At 39.4% G+C, this 25,000-nt stretch overlaps 2 protein-coding genes across 5 annotated transcripts in view; one reads left to right on the top strand and one right to left on the bottom strand.

The window, feature by feature from the left end:
- galnt17 (polypeptide N-acetylgalactosaminyltransferase 17) overlaps positions 1–13,108 on the top strand; it is a 37,291-nt gene extending 24,183 nt beyond the window's left edge. For both annotated transcript variants that reach the window (XM_085130943.1, XM_085130942.1), the window contains 5 exons: positions 3,775–3,960; positions 4,153–4,290; positions 4,635–4,730; positions 6,185–6,346; positions 7,374–13,108. In XM_085130943.1, coding sequence (XP_084987069.1) covers positions 3,775–3,960; positions 4,153–4,290; positions 4,635–4,730; positions 6,185–6,346; positions 7,374–7,508 — 717 coding nt within the window. In that variant the 3' untranslated portion in view covers positions 7,509–13,108. The remainder of the gene's footprint in view (positions 1–3,774; positions 3,961–4,152; positions 4,291–4,634; positions 4,731–6,184; positions 6,347–7,373) is intronic.
- Positions 8,505–25,000, bottom strand: part of caln1 (calneuron 1) — a 68,216-nt gene continuing 51,720 nt past the window's right edge. For 2 of the 3 annotated variants that reach the window (XM_085130958.1, XM_085130957.1), the window contains exons 5-6: positions 22,988–23,144; positions 8,505–16,797 (exon numbers count right to left, since the gene is read on the bottom strand). In XM_085130958.1, coding sequence (XP_084987084.1) covers positions 16,670–16,797; positions 22,988–23,144 — 285 coding nt within the window. In that variant the 3' untranslated portion in view covers positions 8,505–16,669. The remainder of the gene's footprint in view (positions 16,798–22,987; positions 23,145–25,000) is intronic. The other variant, XR_014868744.1, reaches the window with a different exon arrangement.

Below are 25,000 nucleotides of genomic sequence, written 5' to 3'. Positions count from 1 at the left end.
ATACAATCACATGTATTTTCAATTTGCAGCACCAACATTCTCCATATACAACAGAAATAAGAATACAACCGTCTGTATGTTCAAGCTGCAATACCACAATCTTTACATGGGAAACAAGAATACTTCACGTGTAGTGACCTTCAAATCATTTACTCGGCTATTCTCTCTGAATGACAATTCAAAACAATATGGAATGCATGTTCAAATACATTTTTACCTCTATTTAACTTTTAACCGAAATACCTATGTATTCTGATTGTTTTAACCAACATACCAGTGCTTGGTCTTAAACCAATTTAGCTTAGTAGCTCACAAATATGTGTATGCTGGCAGGCTTAGCTTTAGCTTTAACATTCTCAAAATCACTTTTCAGAACCAGTAAACAGTCGTTCTTCACTGCCAACAGCCGATTAACATTCATATTCACAATATCAGGACACAACAGGGAGCTTATTCAGCTAAAACGACCTCAAATAAGTGGAAAAAGGAAACCAAAATGGCGCCCGCGGCTGGCTAGGCTTTAGCATTTTTCCAGTCCTTCTACTTCATAAAACGTAACAAATAACAGGGTTTACCCACTGATTTATACCCCCACATTTAGCGGTGTTCCTTATCAATATTTTACAACCGTTTTAATATAGTTTTACCGGTTACAAACCTGCAAAACAGGGAAATGATGAGACAGAGACGACTGGTGAAGTTTCTCTTTGCCTCGCTTCTGCCATATTGGAGAGGAGGACCTATGACCTCGCTATTCTGTCTCACTGAGCAATGCGCCACCCAGAGGCTGGGGGGTGCAACTACCTGATTACACATAGTTCACTTCGGTGACAAATCTCTCATTTTTTTTTATAACAAGTACTACTTCTGATGGGATCACACATTAGTGTGTCACACATTCACGATGGGAATCTCCCATTGCACCATATACCAAAGGTGATCTATCTGATTGAGATCCCACGGGGGCCATTTGAAACCATTGGACTCATTGTCATATTCAAAAAACTACTTTCCTGTTAGCTCACAAGAGTAGCACCTGATATGGTCCTCTGCTGCTCTAGCCCAAATTCTTCAAGGTTCACGATTCAAAGTAATGCAAAAGTGGTTTTTAAGAAGAAGTTATCTGTTTTACTGTTGCCTTCTTATCAGCTCAAAGCAGTCTCCGGTCGGGTCTGGTATCAACAAGATATTTTCAACCAGAGAACTGTCTCTCATTGGATATTTCCTCTTTTTTGGACCATCCCTTGGGATAACCCTAGAGATGGTTGTACAGAAATATCCTAGTAGATCAGGAGTTTCCAAAATACTCAGACCAGTCCTTCTGTCAACAACAACCATGCCTAAAGTGTCTTAAATCTTCTTTCTTTTCCATTTTGATGCTCAGTTCTTCTGTGAGTACCCTGCCGAGATCCACTTTCTGGGTAAATTATTCATTATGAGAGCAGTTAATCTCCTTTTGAAGCTTGTGGATGTGCACAACAATTCTACCTAACAGTGAGAGGTCAATTCAGGGTCCAGTGGTTTGATCTCACTCACAGTCCTGCATGAATGAATTCACAGCACCATGTCCTGTTCTCATCTGTTCTTCAAGGGGGTTTCCTCTGAAGCCTCTGTGTTCGTTTAAGGGCTGTGTTTTTCTGTGGCTGGGATAGTTCCTAATTGGTCAGTTGCTGGCTTTGTACATTTGTTTTCCAAACCTGCAGAGGATACCTCAGTTTTGACCTGCTGATTTTGATGGCTAACATTGTGAATGAAGTAAGGATTACAGCTAGGTCATTTCAAATTTGGATTTCACCACTGATCAACTTAGAGATTATAGCTACATAATGCCCTTATTTGGGCATGTCCATTTTTCCTGAGGTTGTGTAGAAGCTTTCGGAAAAAGGGATGAGTACCACTGGCTGTTTCCAGAGAGGATACTGGGAGGAAGTTATCTTGTTCAGCTTCCTATTTCTTCAATAGCAAATCTGCTAGGTTAAAAAGCTCTTTTTTAAAGTTTTGCATTAAGAGCTGTTTCAGTAGCTTTAGATGCACCATAACATTGTTCTAGCCATTCTGATATCATTTTCAGCTCAGCTGCTGGGTGGTTTGTATGAGGAGATAATTGATTCAACCTTCATGCTCTGAGGTTTCTTTTCTAAACCACTTCACAAGCAGGTCCACCTCTTCTGCTGCAGTTAATTCAGAAACCTTTAGCACCAAAAATGAATGATGTCCAGTAGTTCTCCACTTTATCATTAAACTTTCTTTGACCTCTGTTAATGAGAAGCAACAAAAGGAACGAATCTTGGTCAGGTCAGCAGTGGCAGAAGAAGAAATACTCTTGTACACATTTAAGGCTATTCATCATCTCTCTCCTCCATATCTCTCTGATCAGGTTCAGATCACCTCCCCATCTCGGGCATGGGGAGGTTTCAGTAGCTTTAGATGCACCATAACATTGTTCTAGCCATTCTGATATCATTTTCAGCTCAGCTGCTGGGTGGTTTGTATGAGGAGATAATTGATTCAACCTTCATGCTCTGAGGTTTCTTTTCTAAACCACTTCACAAGCAGGTCCACCTCTTCTGCTGCAGTTAATTCAGAAACCTTTAGCACCAAAAATGAATGATGTCCAGTAGTTCTCCACTTTATCATTAAACTTTCTTTGACCTCTGTTAATGAGAAGCAACAAAAGGAACGAATCTTGGTCAGGTCAGCAGTGGCAGAAGAAGAAATACTCTTGTACACATTTAAGGCTATTCATCATCTCTCTCCTCCATATCTCTCTGATCAGGTTCAGATCACCTCCCCATCTCGATGTCTTAGATCTTCTTCTTCCCTTTCTCTCTCCGTCCCCTCCCCCTGTCTTGCCACCATGGGGAGCAGGGCTTTCAGCTGCTCTGTTCCTTGATTCTGGAATTCCATACCTCCTGATTTAAGAAATATCTCTTCCGTCTCTCTCTTTAAGTCCCAACTCAAAACTCACTTGTTGTCTTATGCTTTTATGATTGTGTAAACTGCTTGCTTTTATGCTTCTTTTTATATTCTGCTGTGTACAGTGTCCTTGAGTGTTCTGAAAGGCGCTTTCAAATAAAATGTATTATTATTATTATTATTATTATTATTAAGGGTTGCAATAGTAACTTTAATCATTTGACCAAGCTGTTGTTGTGTAGCTCTTGGGGCTATGCTAGCATTCATGTGTTATTGTTCTGGCCCGCTGTCCTACATCAAAGCTGGGAAATAGCATGGTGAACCGTAGAAGATGTTTTGGCCACATCTTCAAGCATGACTTGGGCTTCTGACCGTCTCTTCTTGTTGATCTTTAATGACATGCCTGGAATCATCATGGTGTATTCGCTGACTGGGAGAGTGCTCTGGATGCTACGTTGTCACAGCAAACAATATAAGTAAAAAAACATTTATGTATGTATACTCACAGTTGGAGCTTAAAAGTTAACCCAGTGCTGAAGTGCCGAAAACCTCAGCTCCTCTTGATGCCCCTTAAGGTTGGAAAAAAATGAATAAAAGCAACAATTAGATTTTTTTATATAACAAAAAACAAGAAGAAAAACCGAGAAGGACTGCTAAATGTACAGATACAGCTTTCATTAGTTCCAGCACAAAGAAAACACGTCCTTCCAGGTGCTCTAAGCTCCAGCTGTTAGCTGTAATTGACTTTATAAATCAGGACATCGCGGTGACTGTGCATCTGCCTATTTATATTTCCTGCTACCCAGCAGCCAGCAGTATATTATTGTGAGCTTTAATTCATACTCCTACTACCCACAGGTGTGGCTGTGTGGAGGCAGTATGGAGGTGCTGCCTTGCTCCAGAGTGGCTCATATTGCACGAATGAAGAAACCTTACCACAGTAACATAGCTTTCCACACACGGCGTAATGCCCTGCGTGTGGCAGAGGTCTGGATGGATGAGTACAAGTCCAATGTCTACCTGGCCTGGAACATCCCCATGGAGGTGAGAACGGCATTTTTCTGCAGAAAGACCTCTCTTAGAGAGGATGCTCTCAGTCATGCTTGTCTGTTTGTGACTATCAGATGTCCATATTTTCATGTACTAAGAATAGATTTTCAGAGCCAAACAGTTTTTCTTTTGGTTCCACAATTTATGTAGAGACTTTAGGCATAATAACTTCCTTTACTCTTGCAGAACCACGGTATTGATTACGGAGACATATCACAGAGGGTTACACTGAGGAAGAGTCTGCAATGTAAGAGCTTTCACTGGTACCTAGACAACGTTTACCCAGAGATGAGGAGGTACAACGATACGCTGTTCTACGGTGAGGTGAGCCATGAAGGACAAAGACACAGGAAAAAGTAACAGTTTGTAGATGTAAGATCTGATGTACAAATTAAACCACTGAAATTAAATAAATGAGACTTACACAAAGTCCTAAGAAACTTGTATCTCCTCCACAGACCAAAAAATAACAAGAAAGCAGACGCTCAGAGAGCATGTACATCCAGATCTTCTCAGCTGTTAATAGAAAATAAATGAGATTTAGAACTTTGTCTGATCCACACTGACACATCCTTGTTTTTAGCCTTTATACATTTTTAATCAGTAATTATTTTGGGGAATATTTATATTTTATGAAGTAAGTCTGACTCTTTTTTTGTGTATTTAAGGTCCGCAATTCTAAAGCAAGCCACCTGTGTATGGATCAGGGTGTGAAGGAGAACCACACAGCCACCCTGCACCCATGCCATGGGTGGGGTCCTCAGGTACAACACTCTTCCTCACCACCATACTAAAGAGTATACTCCATCTTTTTCCAGTCGCTTTGCTTTCGCATGAAAACATACAGTGAGCTTCTCCGGTGATGTGATTTGCAGCTGTGTCTCAATCACAGGCTCAGCTGAAATCCTCCAAGGAGTGAGTTCTGCTGTCAGAATAAAATTGTGTCTTGCACTTTTTGTGCTGAAGCCCTGAGTCAGCCAGTGTCAGCTCTTCATCCCTTCAGCCCTAAGGGCCTCTCTTTTTAGCTCACAGTGGTAAACAGGTGCTTTAGGCAGAAAGTCAAGGCTTCAGTGGTAAAATGCTAAAAGAGCTAAAATTTCAATTCAATTCTGGAATTAATAAATTTCTTCACAAGACATGCTTCAGTTACATTTTTTAAAGTTATGCTTTTCATGGAACAAAAAGTCTTCAGTTTTTATTAGACCACCAGTTTTTCACACTTGCACTTCCACAGAGATAAAAGCGACCCCATGGTGTCTTAGCGTGGGTTCTCTCCAGGTAGTCCGGCTTCCTCCCACAGTCCGATGACATGCACATTAGGTTAAATGGTGACTGGCTGTAGGTGTGTATGCAAAACAGATAAAGCACATAAGTGCTTAAAATAAAGTGCGATATGAATATCTGTGAAAAGGTGAATGTAACTTGTAGTGGTCAGAAATACTAGAAAAACATTTTAATAAATACTCTGTTCTTAAGAAGAAGCAGTGACATCTAGGGACCACAAGTGGGATTTTTTTTAAAGATTTTAAGTCCAAACGCTGTTAAATCACTTGACTTTTGTATGATGTACTGCAAACAGGATGCAGTTACTCTGCAAAAAGACCCAAACTGGGCTGACTGGGTCGTTGATGGAAAGCTTTATATCTTTTGCAAGGCATTGCAACCACTATTCATGCTTTGTTAGGAACAGAATGTGATATAAAGTCTCAGAGCTTTAGATGCAACCAAAGGAACTGTTTTATCTGCACTGCTAAAGTGGAAGTTACTATTAATCTGAACGAAAAAGCTGAAGTGAAAGACACAAAGGTTAGAAAACAGAGCGGGCAGAATCTGACTCACTTCTGTTTTTTCTTTCTGTCAAGTTGAGAAAACTGCAGAATTTGGTGTATATAAAATGTTAGGGCTACATGTGGGTTAGAACTCTGCTGAAACAACACTGTGATTAGCAGTGATGTACAGGAAAATCTTTGTGCTTAGCACTCAGTGAAGAACAAAGACATGTTTTGCCTCTCAGCAGTATTGGGAACAACACCATCCTCTTGTTCAAAGCAGCAAAAAAAAGCCAACAGCTTGCATAAACAAGGAAAATTCCTGCCAGGTTACCTTCAACTTGTACATCATTACATACTTATTTCATCGTTAGCTAATAAAGAGAACAGTATTCACTCAGCCAGTTCAGTAACTTACTGTATGTGTGACGTATCTGTTTTCCTCTTAGTTAGGACGCTACACTAAAGAAGGTCAGCTGTTTCTGGGACCCCTAGGCAGCACTGGTGAGGACACTCGTTGTGTGGTGGATGATCAGATCAGCAACTTTCCTCAGCTCCTCAACTGTGAAAAGGTGACCAACGTGAAACAGAAGACATGGCATTTCTCTCAGGTCAGAAGTGTAAAGAAATCTGTCTTTTTCAATGATATAACTGAGTGTTTATAAGAAAAACTAAAATTTACTGGCATAGAGTTGAGAGGAAAAGTATCTATATGTCAGATTTTAAAAGGGACCTATTGTGCTCATGTCTGGGTCCATTCTTTTTTCTCTTGGACTCTAATATGAGAGTAGCTTTGCATGAATCTTCATTTCTCTTATACTCAGCATTGCTGCAACCCCGTAGTTCATGCTTTATCTGACAGAACCGCCTTTATATTCCGAATACCTCAATGAAGCCACCTTTCTTTGTGTTAAAACCCTCACAAACAGAAGGTTTTAACACCGGGCCAGTAGGACTTCACAGATAGATCTGTCTGTTTGTGTTGACTATATTAGGATATCATCTCTGCTATTACTGAAATCAAAGCAGTCTGGTTAACGGGGATTATTTGCACATAAACTGAGACTTTGGCTATGATTAATATGAACAATAACTGTTGTAAAATTATATTTATGCTAGAAAATAAGGGCTCCTCTTAAGACAACTAAACCCAGACTGCTTAAAGGGTAATAACACTAAACAAATTTGTAACAAGCGACTCAATATACCTTTTACTTTGGCATTGATTCTCTTTTTCTTTTAATGTGAAAAACCTTTTGTAAGTCAATTTCCCATTGGTCTTTTAGTTCTGTTTGGGTAACCTTTAAAGAGTTACAGCCTGTAGCTGTCTTTGCACAGGAAGAGGAGAGCTTGAACAGTGATGCTGCAGATCTTCTGCCACATCGATTCTTTGTCACACAGCAGGACAAGCAGTGAAGAGTCCTGCAGACGTATAAGTCTTAGGGAAATAGGGAGACCTTACTTATTTTATATAGATGTAAGGTAAAAAGTTAGTGCCATTTGTTTAAGAAAGAGGTTGCAACAGTTCACATAAGGCCTGGTCTGGTTACATACTGTTCTGTCACCATCACGCATTGTTCACAGACCATCTGTGAAATCTGTTAAAAACAAAGTATTGTATCTCCTTCTGCCTTGCAGAACGAATCTATCATAAATCGGGCTACTGGACGCTGTCTGGAGGTGGTGCCGGCTAATGTTTACTTCGGCCACCTGCTGGTCCTGCAGCCCTGCTCGGGGCAGAGGTGGACCATCAAGAACACTATGAAGCAGTGATCGCCTGGCCAGTTTCATTGGGACCAATTACAAAGGCTATTTCCAAGAGCTGTCACCTGACGTTACCTTGGCCAGTGGACAATCAATGATGCGGGGGCTCCTTAGCTTTTGAAATAAGACTCAAAAATAGATGGCTTTAAGGAGACGAGTGATGAGGTGGTTTGGAAACAATTGATGTTTTTTTGTTTTTGTTAGTTTTTTTAAAAAAAAACATGGACATTCAACGTGGTGAAAGTTTAGCATGAGGACCATTTCTCTATAGGAATTTTACAAACTTTCAATGTGATGTTGCCATAATTCCTGTGTGCCACTTCTTTTCAGTGTTTAAGTTTTAGTAGACATTTAATCGACCAAAAGCGTGTTCTTTCTTATGTGAAGGGGAAAAAAAGTTTCCATCTTCCATCAGTCTTTCTGCAATATTTCATTCTTACTGACGTAATTTGTCTTTTGAGATATTAAAAAATCAATAAAATACCTGGAATTAAATTTCAGTTATATGCACTGATCAAACTACATTTGTAGTTTTCAACGTCATGAAGGTTTTAGTCTATGGCTGCGGTCCCCAACCTTTTTTGTGCCACGGACCGGTTTATGTCTGACAATATTTTTACGGACCAGCCCTAAATAACTAAAATGTATTCATAACACACGGGAAAAGACACAGGGAAACTGAGGTAATGATAAAAACAATAAATATTAACGATAAAACGAAGAAAAAAACCCCAGTAAACCATAAATTTCACACCTGAACCTCTTGCGGCCCGGTACCAAACAACTCACAGACCGGTACCAGTGCATGGCCCGGGGGTTGGGGACCGCTGGTCTATGGTACTTAGAAATTAAGGAATGGCTACTCGTGACAGGAGAAAATTTTACACAGTTTAGCAAAAATGCCTGAAAAGTGATTCTTATGTTTTTCAGAAAATCAAATCCTTGTAAATATTTCTAATTTGAAGAAAAACATGCTAAAAATATTACTTGGTGTACTTTTCCCCCCCCCCCAAATCACCCCAACAATGACTCTGGGCTAAATCTCACTTCTATGTTTTATGGATTCTGACTTTTATTGCCATTTTTCCACCAAGCATTCTGTAGCATCAGATGCAATATATCTCGTAGCATGAAGTACTGTAAGCAGTTGGGTACAAAGTTTATTTGTACTAAGTTAATTTATTTGGTTAACTGCTGTGTGCCATAACTACTGAAAACCTAGTCAAACATAGGAAGCACTTTTTTGGACAAAGGGTTGGAACATGAACGAGAGAGGAGGATTGAATCAGGAATGCACAAAAGTACCAATAGTGGAAATGCGGGAGGCCTTAAAGGCTGAAATTATTAACGTACTGAGATGTATATGATGTCATATATTAAATTGCATATGTGTGATCAGCTGGATTTTTGCTCCCAAGATTGTCTTCCAATAAACAACTGGTTTCCTGGGTTGTGCTTTGTTACTGTGTTTTAGGATACATCTGCAGTCTTTAAATTCATCATACTTTAATTAGTATGCTTATTTTTTTCTGTTTAATTTTATTTTCAAGCTTGTTTGTAATTTTTTGCTGCTACACTCATGCTTTATTTTGCTTTTCTGGACTATAAATAAGGTAGAGACAGCAAAGATGAGCTACCATGCTGGGCTGCTCTCCTTTTAACTGCTCCATCCATTTTCATGGTTGTGGTCAAAATATTTTCCCCATGCTGTGAGATTAGTCCTCAAAATCATCCCCCAAAATAGACTACTTCAAAAGAGATTTCACCCTCAGCTTCCAGCTGCATGGCGTCTGCTGTAACTTACACCAACTCGACTTAAGAGTACTTTCGTCACATCTTTTATAAAAGCGCTTCTACACAATATTACCCAGCCACAAATGAAGCAGCCAGGTGGCCGAACATTAAAGGGACTGTCCTATAAATGATAAGTTATGGGTTCAATCCTGAAGCAACCATATGTCCTGTAAATGGTGTCCTTGAATCAGACACTGACCTCCTACTGCTTACTCTCGCTAAACTGCTCTGGATGAAGCATCAGCTTAAATGCTTAAGATGTAAATGAAACAGGAGGAGACTGCTGGGAGCACAAGGGCCTGTTTCTAGCAGAGAGGGGGAGAGAGTGAGGCGGCTCTGAGGGACAGAGCCTGCATGCTAACATAACACTGAATGCTGATCAGACTCTTAACGAAGAGACTGCTCATCGTTCTCTGGCGTGAAATAGGATTACCATATGTTGGTTAAAGTCCTGCTAAATGTAAGCCAGCAGTAAATACTAACAAGGACAAACTGATCAAATAAACTCGCTGTGTTACTAAGACAAGGTTGCATTTATGGGGATGGAAATTTGTATAATTTGTAGATTTTAGCATGTAAAAAAATGGAGCTATTTTTAAAGGATGACAAAAAAAATCTAGAAAATGAATGTAATTCATTGACATTACTGTATCATTGTTTGCATTGTTCTGACCAGCAGTGTCCTGCAGCTCCCTGTGAGCACTTAATGAAAGATTTTATGGTTTAATGTCAGAGCAGAGAACTCACAGTTGTCAAATATGATTTTGCTCTAATATGCACCATGTGGCGCTGTATGTTTTCTGTGATTGGAGGGTAGTGTCACTGCAGCTGTCACCCCAGCCTGCTCTCTGCTCTGCCTCGGGATGAAGATTTGTAAAAAGCAGCAGAGATACAGATGTAATTACTTGACAGAACAGCAACACTGTATGAAAATGTGACAATTTCATAAAACCCACTGCAGCAAGGGTAACAGATGATACAACACACAATACTGTGCACAAGTCTTTAGGCACAGATGTTGGCAGCGACGCATGGTGAAGCATCCCGCTGTTTTAGTTTTTGTTGTTTTGGGGTGTTTTTTTTTGCAGAGAGCGTGTCAAAACTAGAGACTAGAACTACAATTAGATCTTTTATCATGCAAAATAATCAGATCGCTTAAGTTGATTCTGTAGCATGACAATGACCCCAAACAGAGCCAGAGTAATAGCTTCAGAACATGTACTGAATGTGCTTTATTAAAGGGTTTTATCAGACTGTGATTTATGTTTACTTCACCTTGTGTGTTCATTGTTGAGTAAAAGCTATTGATACCAATTATTTTTATACTATATCCTCACTTCACAGTGAGAACCAAAATCTATTTCTTCTTTCTTTTGTACTAAACATGTTCTCACACTCTGTTTTGGTAACATCTCCAGGCACTTATTTGTCCAATTATTTTTAAGCTATATCTATATTAACTTTAATTTCAGTGATCATAAAAGTCATATACTAGAATAAAAACAGTTTTAAAGTTTTAGAATAGAATAAACCTTTATTACTGCACAGATGAGAAATTTGGGTGTTACCCAGCTCTTATGGCAAGGGGAATATAAAATATAAAATTGAAAAATTTATAAATTATAAAATTTGCTGACTTTGCACCAAAATAAGGTTCTATGGTTGTTTTTATCTTTCTATCTCCATCATTGCTTCATTGCTGTTGCCGAGTAGATTTCAGGGTCCTGTTAGCGCCGGTGTCCTTCTATTATAGTGATACTAAACAAGGCAGGAAATTATATTTTTATTCTACAAAATGAAACAAATGTATCTACTCTGCAGAAGTGTTTGTGAATTTCAACAGATCGATTAGCTTGCTGCATTATATGTATGAAGTGCATTTTTATCAGTTGCAGTTTCACCATCTCAGTGCCTAATGCTTCCCTCTTGTGGTGTCATGGTGGTTAGAAATAAATATGATATGTTATATGAAGTATATAATAAAAGCAAAGGCTTCACGTAAAGAGGGATTTGGACTGCTTTTAAGCAGGGTGACCTGCAGTGATTAACAGCCTCAACTGACACGTTCATGATGATTTTTGCTTTGTTTCCATTCCTCAGATCAATTTTCCCTTTGTAAGGTTTGCTAAACCAGATGCTATGCTAAAAGTGGCCATAAAGAGTAAGGTCAGAAGAAGGAAAGGTAATACAGCAATGAAGAATAAAGGCAAAGTCAAAGACTGATTCCAGCTTTAAAAGGGGGATGGTTACATTTATTATTTTTGCATAGATTTATATGAAAAAAGATGATCTGATTTCTGGCAGCAAATGGCACATGCAAAAAAGCATTGGCAGGATAAATTCAGTTAAAGGGGAAAATCAGTGCGAAGGTACAGAAAAATATATTAGTTTGGAAATCAACAAGCAAAGGAATCCAGATAGATGTGATTTTTCCCATTCAATCGTACTTTTAATGTTCATAATTAAAAATGCTTTTGATTAATTTTGTCAGTAGGAGTAAAAGTTTGATGTTTTTTTTTCTCAGTGTTACTGATCCATTAATAATAAGTGTTTAATAATTAATAATAAGTGAATCCATGTTTTACCCCAATGTTTCCACCAGTCCTTCCGTCCTCAGCCTCTCACCTAACCCTCATTTCCCCTTCAGGCCTTGCCTTTCAACCACACACACCCTCTACAGCATATTAACAAGATCTGAAAGTCATGTCCTTAAGAAATAGCAGGAAAATCGAGTTAAGACCCAACACAGGACCTGAAAGGTGCATCTAGCCCTTCAGCTGATTCATCTACTGTTTGCTGAACCCTTGTCAGAAATTGTTAGAAGAAGAAGCAGCTATTCTTAAGGATGGGAAACTCTTGATTGATGGAATCTTGAATATAGAAAAGTAACAATGGATTTTAATCCACAATGTAATGCCATTTGGAAAGCATGTGATTAGCAAATGCATCATTTTTCAGGATAGCAATGATCCCCAAAACACTGTCAATACAGTAAAAGCATACCTGGATAGAAAAACATACAATAGAACAGCATCAGTCATGGCTTGGCCTCCCCAGAGCCCGGACCTCAATATTACTGAAGCAGTGTGGGATCATTGTGACACGAGAATGGAACAAAAGGCGGACAACACCCAAAGACGAGCTCTGAATATCCTTCAAGAAGCCTGGAAAACTGTTCCTGTGGAAATGACAAGAAAACTAGAATTGAAGAATAACAGTTACAATGCCAAATATTGACTTTCAAGCTTGTTATATTGTTATAAACTCGATTTTACGTATATTTCCATTTATGTTTGCACATGTTCAAATAAATCATTGCCCCTGAGGCAACGAGGAATGGCTAAAGATTTCTGCCAGTACTCCATAACAAACATTAACTAAAAGTGTTTGATAAATGCATTCTATTTGCTTTTTTAAAAATCACAAAGTGAGAGATTTTTAATTTAAGTGAGCATTATGTTAATGTTTTAAATGTCATGGCATAGGATCAGATAGCTTCAAAGTAAATTATATTTTGAAATGTACAATCCCTTAAACACTGTGTCCTGATCTTGAACTAATAACTACTGAGATCTTAAGTCTACTGCATAATAAGACAAACAGCACCCTTTAGAAAATGTCTTTTTATTGCAAGTATTCTTAATGCTTTGATGTTTTGTACAGATTTTCATATTTACAGTGATAATTAGTATTCCTCTAATAAATAGTACAACTGAAAGTCATTCTCTAGTCTACATGTTTAAATACTGCACGTGCAAAGTATGTATAATATGTGCTTGTCCAATAGATATGCTGTCTTAGTAGCTATTTACAATGTTACATAAGAAACAAACGTGGGATCCAACCACCATGCTACTGAAGAGACACTGTGCGTTTCCCCTCCAAAACAAACCCTCCACTTCAGTGATGGAGTCATGCAATCATTCTACTGGGGTGAAGACAGTTTAATTACAGCATCACTGCAATAACAGTATCCATCCAAAAAAAAAAAAACATCAAATAAAATTTTAATTATTTTTAAATAAGAAATTCGTGATAAAACAGTTTTCCAATTAACCACTACACAACAGTAGTGTCTAGTTCTTATTTGGTAGGAAATGTCCACCAGTACTGTAACGTTTTCAAAAATAATAGTAAAAGAAAAAAAAAAGCATTTTGATGAAAAACTAAACCAATGTGACCTACTGTACAAGTTTGTTTAGGCTGCTTTTGCAGCAGTGCTCTTTATGAAGTCTCCAGGGTGCGATAGTTATAAATCATCTGTGAATGAAACCTTTTACAGGTTTAAAATCACTTTGTCTGCCACAGGCAAGAAATCTGTTCCTATAAATACACCGTTTAAATATGTGTTCGCATTGCAAGTGCTTCTCTGCCAGAAGTGTAGGTAGAGCAAAGTCAACCTATACATTATACATAAAAATCCTCATATTTGAACATTCAATATCAATATATTTTCCACATATTGTGAATATAACGCTGAGTCCTGCCTGACAGCACATTCCCATGAGTATGCAGAGAGGGAGAAACACGCAAACACCGTGACGAGACAAGAGCACGGCCAGTGTGATGTTACTTCACCTCTAGATGGCACTATTGCACAAAACTACAACCTTCTGCATCGTTTCACTGGAATGGATGACAGGTACAGTGCAAAAACAATAACAGGAACAAACTGAGTCCGATATGATATACATATTTATGCCAAAAAAAATGCCCGTTTGATCTTGTGTTTCCATGTAGGAACAGGGAAAAATGTCTATGTTGTGTTGTCTGGTTCACCTCTGCAGAGTTCTATGGCTTTGGCAGGAGGGTTGAGAGGAAACAGAAAGGGTCTTTACCGCCTGCACCTGGCATATTTGTGATGAAGCAGCCGCCTCTACGCCTGCTGAGCCTCCTCCCTGCACCTCTGAACCCAAGTGAGCAGAGAGCACCGACGGTCATGCACACACACAGATACTGTACACTTCAACAGACACTGGAGACATTTCAGACATGGGTTACAGTATTTACAGAAGACACTGACTTGATCGCATGCACTTGATAATAGGGGTGTTTCTGACCCCTGGGGGGGGGGGTCAGTGCAGGAGTTCAGAGCTGTCCTCGGTGGGAGAGGAATCGTCAAATTATTCAGTGCTGTGAGAATGTTTGTACATCGCCTTAGTTAGAGAGTTTGTTTTGCCTGAATTATTTAAGAGTGGCACGATTTGACTTCTATCCCTGTAGTCATAAAATATATTCTTCATTATGGTGAGTACTTAAGTCAGTGAGTCAGTGACATGTTTTTCTTCCACACGAGTTGGGTTCTAGCCTTGAAGCTGCATTTAATGTGCACATGATTACGTTTTTATTATTCTGTCTATTCTGCAGCCAAAGGGCTGCAACTTAAAACTGTTATTAGTATCAATTAATTTTTTTCTTCAAGAGGTCAGAAGGTGTGATCTAAAACTGTCATGTCCAGGGAAATTTCCCAGGATCAAACAGATACAGAGAGCATTATGCATCTTTAAAGAACAGAAATAAAGATCTAGTTGTCTAAAACAAGAGTACCAGTGGACTCTTTTAGTTACTCTTGCTGTGAAAAGTAATTAAAATCAATAAGGATTTTTTAAAAAATAGTTTATAAATCAGAAGATTTATAAATCAGCGGACTCTGTACAGTTTTGGTTCTGCAGATAATCCAGTCATGTGTGACTGGATTAAGATTAAAATAATGCAAGCTACTTTCAGCTGCTCCCTTAATCACAAGGTGTCACTGCAGCAAGTAGCTCTACATGTTTGATTTGTCAGTTTTTCCATAACGGATGCTCCTCCTGACGCAGCCTGAAGGGATCAAACCTGAAAGTTTTTGTTTAGAAGGCAAATAATGCATAAACCGCTACACTGTGGAGCCACCCGGATTTAAGTTAATACAGCTGAAAAATCTAAGTGTACCTTGTTAATTTTGAAAAACCCTTTGATTTTAATCATATATACCACATTTATGATGAGACTAAACTTTTAAATTTGGGTTTTAGAACTGCTCAGCAATTTTTCACAGCATTAAGAAATCTTTAAATTGATGTGGGGTGATTTAAAGGACAAGAAAAAAAAAAAACACCCACCCAAAATTCAAATGAAAAAAATCCACCCTGAAACACTTTATCACTCTCTTGGTGGTGACTTGTCTTTGGTTGGTTGTATTCTTCCTAAACGAGTTATGACGACAATGCCACACGATGATGTCACAGATGTATTTCCAGATCATAAAATTTTTTGTTAAATAAGTATTTAAAACAGTGATATGTTAGGGTTAGGTAGCAGAACTCTGACACGAAGCCTGAATGCTTCAATGCCACAAAACATTTTACATTTAGATTAAAAGGCAAGATTCAAGTTTTCTCAGCTGGAAAAACATCTCGCCACTCTGATTCTACCATTATCCTCGCTATTTCCACCTACACATTATGACACAGTTGAATGCAATGGATTCACACCTGTATACCGCGCGCGCGCACGCACACACACACACACACACACACACACACACACACACACACACACACACACACACACACACAGTACCTAGAGCATTGGAGGGTGGATTTTTTCTGTAAATAGGACTTTTTCTTTGCACTCTGCACACTGTTCACCCAACAGTGTCCAGGAAGAGGAAAAAATAACATATTTCCCAATGTTCTGTGTTCTTTCAAAAGACAAGCCCGGAGTTACCATATAACATTTCAGATGCTTGACTGATTGGCTTCTAGAGCTGATGAACTGATGCCAGCACCTACTAGCCCCCAGAGAGAGTAGTTAGATGGAGGGCTGGAGTATTATAACGTGAGAGAAGCTGTGGCCTGTACAGATCCTCCTGCTTCAGTGGTGGCAAGCTTTGCCATCATCTTTTCTCAGGAGCTCTAATAAGAGGGCAAATATTTCCTTCCTTCCTTTCTCTCCTGGGAGCCAGACTGCAGCCCTGAAAGCTCGTGAGTCTTCTGGTGGGTGACAGATCAGCAGAAGTGCATCACTTTTGGCTGCTGGGAAAGCGAACAGCTCTTAACTCCTGCATTGTTGTCGGATTTTTTTTATTTATTTTTTATTACACCAGGGAAACAGAGACAACAGTATGTTATGTGTAATGTCAGCCCTTGAGTGTCCCTGTCAGAGTAAAGGGGGAGGAGTCCTGCACGACTCCTCATGCTGGCTTCATGGTTTTATTGGACGTCGGGTGGAGACGTGGCCCTCGTTCAAAAACACTAAAAACAATTTTAAAAACAGATTTCGTTGATTATTTCGAGCGTTACTCCTTGCAGTTCTTTTCCAATCAACAGGGACACGACCTCACCCACTGGCATGCACATGCAGGCTGGCTTGTTTCCAGCTCACAGTGGGCACAGCTACTCCATGCCATTCCTCAGCATCTGATTGGCTGCGATGAGCATGACACTGATGATGAATGCCATGGCAAAGGCGCAGATGAGGCTCTTCCTCACGCACGTCTGACGGTTCTTCTTTGAGGGGTGAACTGAAAGAGATGTGAGAAGCGGACAAACACAAATGAAGGACATAAATAAAAAATAAGCAGATTTAAATGATGGCACCACTTTTGCTTCTAATAAGACTCTGGATAAATCATTTATTGTGCCCAGACAGCGATAATGAAGAAAAACAGAGGGCTCACTGACACGCATCAGACTTTCAATGGTTTATTTTGTGTTACTTTTTCAGCTCATTGGTCAACACTTGTCTCCCAGGAAAGATTAATGCCATTCAAAGCTGAATAGTATTACAAAGTGCCCTAAGATGCTTAAAAATATAAGTCTTGCTCTGTTGTCTTTTTTGTGGTTTGGTGTTGAGGATAAGAGCTCAGCTTGGACCAAGAGCAAAGGATGGTCCCACATGGAAAGAGTCTGGATTATTAGAGGGCAGATGTTGAATTCTGGGGATTGGAGGAAAAAGATCTGAATATGAGCACACCCACGCACAAGAAGTATTCAGGATATTGGCTTTTCCTTCTTTTTTCCTCCTCATCTTCCTCACTGGTCGCCTTGCCTCCGTTCCTTTCTTCCTCATTTCCTACCTCATTCCTTCCACTCCTGGTTTGCTACCTGTCCCTCCCTTTCTCACTTCCTTGTTTCTTAACCATCTTCCTCTTCATCTTTTCCTCATATCCGTACCATCTTCATCGGCTAACAAACAAAAGATTTCCCGGCTCGACCCCAGAAGGACACACAAATCCTTTGTGGGTTGCATGAATATTTAATTTGGAAAAATCTGCCAAATCCAATATGTGGTGACTCCTGAATAAGAGAGCAGCCAATGGTAGCTTCTTCATCTCTCTCTCCATCCCTTCCTTCCTTCCTTCCGATCTTATTCCCTTCTTTGTTTCCTTCCCTTCTTTCTTGAAGCCTTTCTTCTTTAATTTTTTTATGTCTTCGTCCATTACTTCCGAGTCTCTTTGTGAGCTTCCTTGTTTTTGTGCCCTCTCCCTTCCCTTCATTCCCATCTCTAGCATTAATTTCCTTCCTGTCTCCCCACCTTCCACATTTCCTTCCCAGCTTCCTCCGTTAACTTATAACTTATTAACAAACCTACTTCGAATTGGGTTCAGCACATAAATATAATTTATTGTGAAATGTTTTACTATAGCTGAGAACAAAAGAAATAACCCTGAGGTGTGATCTCCCATAGGCCATGACAAGGAGAATTATTGCTCTGGATCCCAGCTGAAAGAAGCAACAGAGAGGCCCACTAAGCCACAACTCAGCGGTCCAGACATCACAGCAACAGCCAAATTTCACAAAACAGAGCCCAATTAGTCTATCGGCTTTAAAGTGATAGGGAAATCTTTAGGCTAAAGATTGGAATATTTAAATAAATAGCATGTATTCTAAGATTTCCTTTTAACTCTGTCAAACAGGCTCGCTGTACCTCGTTATATATCAAATCTTTTCCTGAAGCATCTTTAAATAACTCCTTTACATGAGATATTCAGATAAAACCAGCAGAAACAGGTCAGTAAAACCCAAAGAAAAGTACAGAACATGAACTGGAGGAGAAAAAGTATTTTTAATGATTTCACCTATTGTGCAGCTTATCAGAGGCGAGTTTCAGAGCTCGGGGGCTCAGACTGAAAAACCCACCCAGTCCCTTTAGTCAGGAACACCAGATTCATGGCTAATATAGACTAATACATGCAAAAAAAAAATCCTAATTACCTTCCCAAAGGTAATAATTTTCTTTTCTTTCTTTCATTTTAATTGAAACTGTCTGAAAGGTAGCGATTCGACTCTTGAGCCATTTGAAAGCTGCAGTTTGTGCTGTTTTTTAACCGCATCACACTGAGAGGGGGTTTTAATATTTTGCCTACTCATTCAAATAAACAGGAAGGAAGAGTATTATTGTATAATAATGAGCAGTGATGGGTATAATGTGTTTGGGGGAGATTTCTGTATTTCATCGAAAAACCTCAAACTCAGGATTTTAAAATCTCGTCTCCATAAACCCTGAGTTTAGACTAAAGGACAGGATGCTGAACTGAAGGTCATGAAATGGGATTTCAAACTGACACACATTTTCACAACAGCAGGCCAGGTTCTTACTTATGGCTCGATCAACTTCTTTCCCTGACCAGTTATTTAGCAGCTCGTCCTCCCTGCAGTGAGTGAAATGATTTTACCGGGCCACAGAAATTAGGGAGGCTGAGCCAAAGACCTGCAGACACACGGCACTATTCTTAACTTTCACACAAAGAAGTCATCAAAAATGCTTCTTGAGTGCTGCTCCAAAGAAAATGTGGAATGTGGGACAGAAAAGGCTGCGTCATTTTTGGCTGAGGTGGTTTCATTACTTGGCAATTTTGAGCTGAATAATTATTTTCCAGGCTTTCAAATTTATATAAAACTTGTCATTTCATCCACATCTTAGAACAAACCGAAATGCCAAGATTACATAACTCAACACTGGGTGAGTGAAGAGTCTAAATGTGGTTTGCTCCTTGTACAAAAACAATTTAGGGTAGTTTTCTAAGAACAAATCTTTTGGCTGCTTCTTTTGAGGAACAGCATGCTGACACCGACAGTTACTCACATTCAAAGTGTCATCTGTTAGACATTTGTGTCACATAGATGGAAATTAAGGAGCTGGTAGAGAAATCACTCTCCGCTCAGTATTACCCTCCATAAACCTGTTTCCCTAAATCTTAATCTACTGCTGACACAACATGAAAGTCTTCATCCGTTACAAAACAGCACTGCTGGCAGGTGAAATGATCTTTAATTGTTTTGCAGTTTCAGTGGAGAAGTGCAGCATGAGTCTTCAGACAGCTAAATCTTCCTGTTCCCCATTTTTTCACGACTTCCACCATCTCTCTAAGCTACTATTTCTTAAAGACATTTTGGACAGTGGAAATTGCAAGCTGGAAGTGCTTTTAAATCTTTTTCATAGCCTTCCCCAGCTTTGTAGTCATAAATTTGCTTTCTTTTAAGTTCTTCTTCTTCAGAGGAGCCTGTGATTGTTGAATGTTACCACAACGTCTGAAGGCAGTTTATCCCCAACCAGCTCCAAACAAGTCAATTAAATCTTATGGAGTTAATAGAGTTCAGGGTTAAGTCTTGCTTAAACAAAATCTGCCCAATCTTTCACATACATCTCTGAGGATGAGCTAGCAGGAAAATGGAAAGAACATGTGTTCAGCTGCTGGACTGAAGATGGGAGGAGAGTTGTGGTCTAGACAATCGTTCTAAGTCCAGTCAACTGAATCCAATGTCAGCCTCATAAAACACCTCTGCAGCCGCCCAGCATAATGATACAACTGCCAAATATCCACAGAGGACTTTCTCCGGGCCACTGTGGTCTCAAGGTAATAAAGTGCTCGGTGGCTTAGTGGCTGCTGACTAATGCATTCATCCTTCTGTCCTTATTCAGCGGGGTAACTTTAGCTGACAACCATACTGTGTTGGTTTAATTTATGACACTTCCACTTGTTACTGTTGTGATGCTGATTTCCAAACTGCTATTAAAAGACAATCAAAGAGCATTTGCAGGCTATGATGCAGTGATCCTGTATTAGTTTGTATTTGTTCAGCTCCTAGCAACATTTCTTCTTGTTCAGTACTGAGAAGAGTCAAAATACATTGACTCCTGCAGAAAAGTAAATGTGTGCTTGACTGCTTGTAAACACCATGCATTTTTAATTAAGAAGGTTTAAGAAATATTGAAAAGGTAATAGATTCCCAATCTCATGGCTACAAAAGAACGGTGGTGCAAAAGTATGATTTGTCACACTAAATATTATAAACATATTTGTCACAAATTAAATATGAGCAGGTCAGGCTGTGGGCTGCAGTTTAAGAGTTGAGGTTTAATAAAGCACACAAAATGCTTCAATAATAATAATGGATTGCATTTATATAGCGCTTTTTGGGAGCCCTAAAAGCGCTTTACAATACCACTATTCATTCACTCTCACACTGGTGGAGGCAGCTACAGTTGTAGCCACAGCTGCCCTGGGGCAGACTGACAGAGGCGAGGCTGCCATATGGCGCCATCGGCCCCTCTGGCCAACACCAGTAGGCGGTAGGTGAAGTGTCTTGCCCAAGGACACAACAACCGAGACTGTCCAAGCCGGGGCTCGAACCGGCAAACCTTCCGATTACAAGACGAACTCCCAACTCTTGAGCCACGATCGCCCTAAAGCCTTTAGCAGAATTTGTGGTGCAAAATGGTGATAAATGCATTAAAAGGAAAGCGAGTTAAAAGAGAGTTTTGAGGGCTAAACTGGGAATTGCTGCGTAATTTAGTTGCTTTTTAGTTGAACCTGTTAAATGTGTTCCAGGGGGATTTTTCTTTTATGCTGAAAGCAGCAACAACAACACTGATATTTTGAAAAAGTCACCAATCACACCTTACATAACGCAAGTGCACAAACTAACCAGCGTATGCAATATAGAGATTCAATCTATATGCCCTTAAATCTCCACACCTGTGAGGCAGCTGTGACGTTCATGGATCGCAGTTGATTTCCACACTTGCAAGTGGCACTCTGTGGATGGCAGCTGCAGCTCCAGCATGTTTCTCCGTGCTTTATGCTATTGGTGCAATTTGTTCAGCAATGAATCAGCGTCTGGTGAACTTCTATGGATCAGTGGTTACATTTTTTTCCAGTTGTTTTTCAGCCTCCCACCATATTGATCCAGAACGAGGAAAAGCCAGAGGGAAATCAAGTGCCTCTTGTGCTACCTCATATATCAGAAAGCTGAAGTAATAAGCACAAGTGTAGCATGATGAATCGTATTCAGTATGAATCACACCGTGACTTGATGTATCGATTTCTCCATGACTGAGCACTTTTTTGGTGTCCCTGCGTGGCAGGTGGTACTTGAAGACCTTGGGCTCAATAGATTCTGCAGTGGGCAGCCTTAATCATAAACCTAGTAGGGTCATCATGTTGTCATCACTCTACACCAGTTTTGAGAGCTTGATAAAGTGCTTGTGCAATCTTTATCCATTCTCAGTGACACCAGTGTTGGCCTAGTAAATCCCTATTTTATTCACAGGCACGTGTGTTTGTGAGAGACATTAAAGTCTCTTTTGCTTCTGAGAGTCATTTTGGTCCACAGAAGAAATATAAACGGCCGTGGCTAGAAAGACAAATCTCAACACGTTGGAATTTCATTCACACAGTATTAACCAAAGAGACTGATAAGCACAGACTCACTGCATAACGAAGCAAGCTGGGACGCTGCTTTAGGACATGTAGGAGCTGCTGGTGTTATGACTCAGATTTCTGTGCTTCTAAAAGTCATGTTTCTGGTGTTGAAACACAATAGATGCCATTTTTTAATCTGCTTTCAAAACATACATGGAATCATTTAATTTGCACATGCTAAAATGTAACAATGTAACAAAGCTGACACATGATTTTAGGTGAGAAACTGGGGGAAAAAATTCCAAAATATAACTTTTTATGTGCAGTTTTGAAGAGGCTGAAGCTTTTTTTAAGTGGGGAGCAGAAGATAAATACATTCTAGTAACAATGTTTGCCTGAACATCTCTCTCGCTTGCAGAGCATCTGTTCAGTTACAGCCAAACAGATGATTATTAACACGATCCCCCCCACATACATGCTCAGAACTGCCTGGCCTGAATGCCGAGTGCTGTGACAAAACACTGCCAAGTTTCATTTCATTTCAAACTGCAAATGTTTTATGCAAATTGAGTCACTTTGTGGTCTGTTTAAAATGTATTTCTCTCAGCACCCAAAGCAGAGATGACTGAAAGGGATGATTCATCAAATCTGACTCCAAACCTGGCATTTAAAAAACTTTTTAAATGGTTTTGAAAGAAACAATTGCATTTCCTGTTTTTATGGTAAGAGTGAAAGTCTTATAATACGCTCTGCTGCTCTGATATCCATGAATCTTGGATGGCTCTTGGATAGTTCTGCAGAGTGAATTCATGTATATTTTATCTGTGCCGCTTCTAAACAGGTGACCAGCTGACACCAGTTCCCACGAAAGCCCCCAAATTAATAAATCAGCAGGTGTGCTGTGACTGTGTTGGCTTTAGATCTCGATGAGACAGCTCAAATTCTTCCTGACAGAATGGATTACTTTCTCTGTCTCTACCTACACACGACTAGCCCAACACACACACACGCCGGCATATATATCTTCGTGCCTATGTGCAAAGCCATCTCAGTGAATTCAGCTCACCTCCCTCAAACTCTGTCTGACAGTTGCCAGAGTTTTCCTTTAGGCTTTCTTCCTCATTGATGATGATGTTCTCAATGTCCTTCATGGTGAGGTGGTCACGGAAGGCGCAGAACAGGATGTGTTTCAGCTCCTCCAGGGTAATTCTCTGCATGTCGAACTGAGGGAGAAAGAGATGAGGAGGAGATTTTTAAAAAGAAAGAGCCCATTTTCCCTTCACATAAATAAGCTTGCCGTACGTGCCTGGCAGGGTAGTGCGTGACACAATCCTTCCACTAGGAGTTCCACTAGACTGCAAACCTCAATAAAACATTACAAATACAGTCTCTATCGCCCTAAGCTGTGGAGTAAAATAAATAAATAAATAAATCTGAGTAGATTTTTGCTTCGGGCGACTTACAATAAGTGATGTTTCCTGTAAGAAAGGACAAAAAGTTCAAATGAATAAATCACTCTTCATGTTCCACTACGTCCCTGTGCATCTTACAGATGTCACTCAGTACATTTACTTTAATCAGAGCATTGCGTAACGCTGATGCATTGATTAAATTGAATGAGGTAGAGTTACGTTCAAAGAGTGACTGATTTATGGTTCTGTTTGAGTGTTTACAGACACACACACTTTTAAACCAGAGGTGTCTGAAGGTCAGATCAAGAAGATCTTGCTGGCGAGTGATGCTTTGCTGGAAAGCAGTGCTTTACTTAGGAGCAGTAGGATAACTTAATTTACTTTTTATTCTGCTACAAGAAAAGCTTCAGAGCCGATACAAACCTGACTCATAATGAAATCACAAAGAGCAGTGAGTCCCGAGCCAGCTGCGAGGACAGCGAGTTCCTCTGAATTCGTCTAAACGCTTGTATAAACTCACTGATATTTACTTTCAACAAAGGCAACGTATATTGTTCCTATATTGATGTTGTGTCCATTGTGCACACTGTAGGAATACAAATTTGGTAACACTTTTAGTTTATACAGCTACAGAAAATAATTAATGGATTAAGAAAATCATGGTAAAAGCAAAACACATCTGCTTTCAATTCCCAGGTTTCATGTATCAGGATATTACAAAATTATTCTGGTCTTAAATTTTGGTAAGTGCAGCATCAGATTAACAACAGATAACATATTACACCATGTCATTAAGTATTAAGTATATCCTTACTGCCTCCATGGGAATTAAGACACGAGTAGCTGCCAGATGCTGCTAATCAAATTCGCTTTAATTAACTGATCATCAGCAAGTGTGATCACCTTATAAAAGCAGATATTTTAGCAGTTTGCAGGTTTGGTGGATTCAGGTGTGTGCCAACACAATGCTAACGAGGAAAGATATCAGTAATTACCTTACAAGTAAACTGAAGTCCATCATTCTGCAGTGAGAAAGATTATTTAAGAGTTACAGTTGTTCAGTCTTAGTTATGCTTGATCTCACCACTGCCTTTCGACACTCTTGATTATGATATTTTAATCCAAAGCCTTCATAACTGCTTTTCATCATATCTAAGGACCAGAACATTTTTTGTTTCAATTCAATTATTAGTTTTAGATCTGCAAAAATAAAAATTGAGGGGTTCTGCAAAGGTCAATTCTTGGTCTGCTACTCTTTAAACTTTACACACTCACACTTTGTACTATCATAAAGAAATCATAATATATTTTACCATTCTTATGCAGAGGATATTCATCTGTATCAATCTATAAATGCACATTATATGCATAGATTTTTTTCTCAGTGTACTATTTCTCTTTACTCTGGAGGAGTACTCTGTTTTGATGGTCTCTCTGTAGCTCTGCAGAAACCAGAAATATTTGTTGTTGTTCCAAAAATGCGTTCATATTTACCCCCCCACCCCCACTTCAAAACATACTGAAATCACATCTCAAACTGGGAAAATGGTCCATGCCTTCATTTCAAACAGGTTAGACTACTTTACTCAATGGTTATTATCTTCGGCGCAGTTGTCAAATACCATGGCCTTGAACACATCAGGTGGTTAGGCCTTTTCTCTGTTATC

This window comes from Neolamprologus multifasciatus, chromosome 14 (genome assembly GCF_963576455.1).
Source record: "Neolamprologus multifasciatus chromosome 14, fNeoMul1.2, whole genome shotgun sequence".
Classification (NCBI taxonomy): Eukaryota; Metazoa; Chordata; class Actinopteri; order Cichliformes; family Cichlidae; genus Neolamprologus; species Neolamprologus multifasciatus.
Note: the sequence above shows the minus strand (reverse complement) of the source record. Positions and strands in the feature narration are given on the sequence as shown.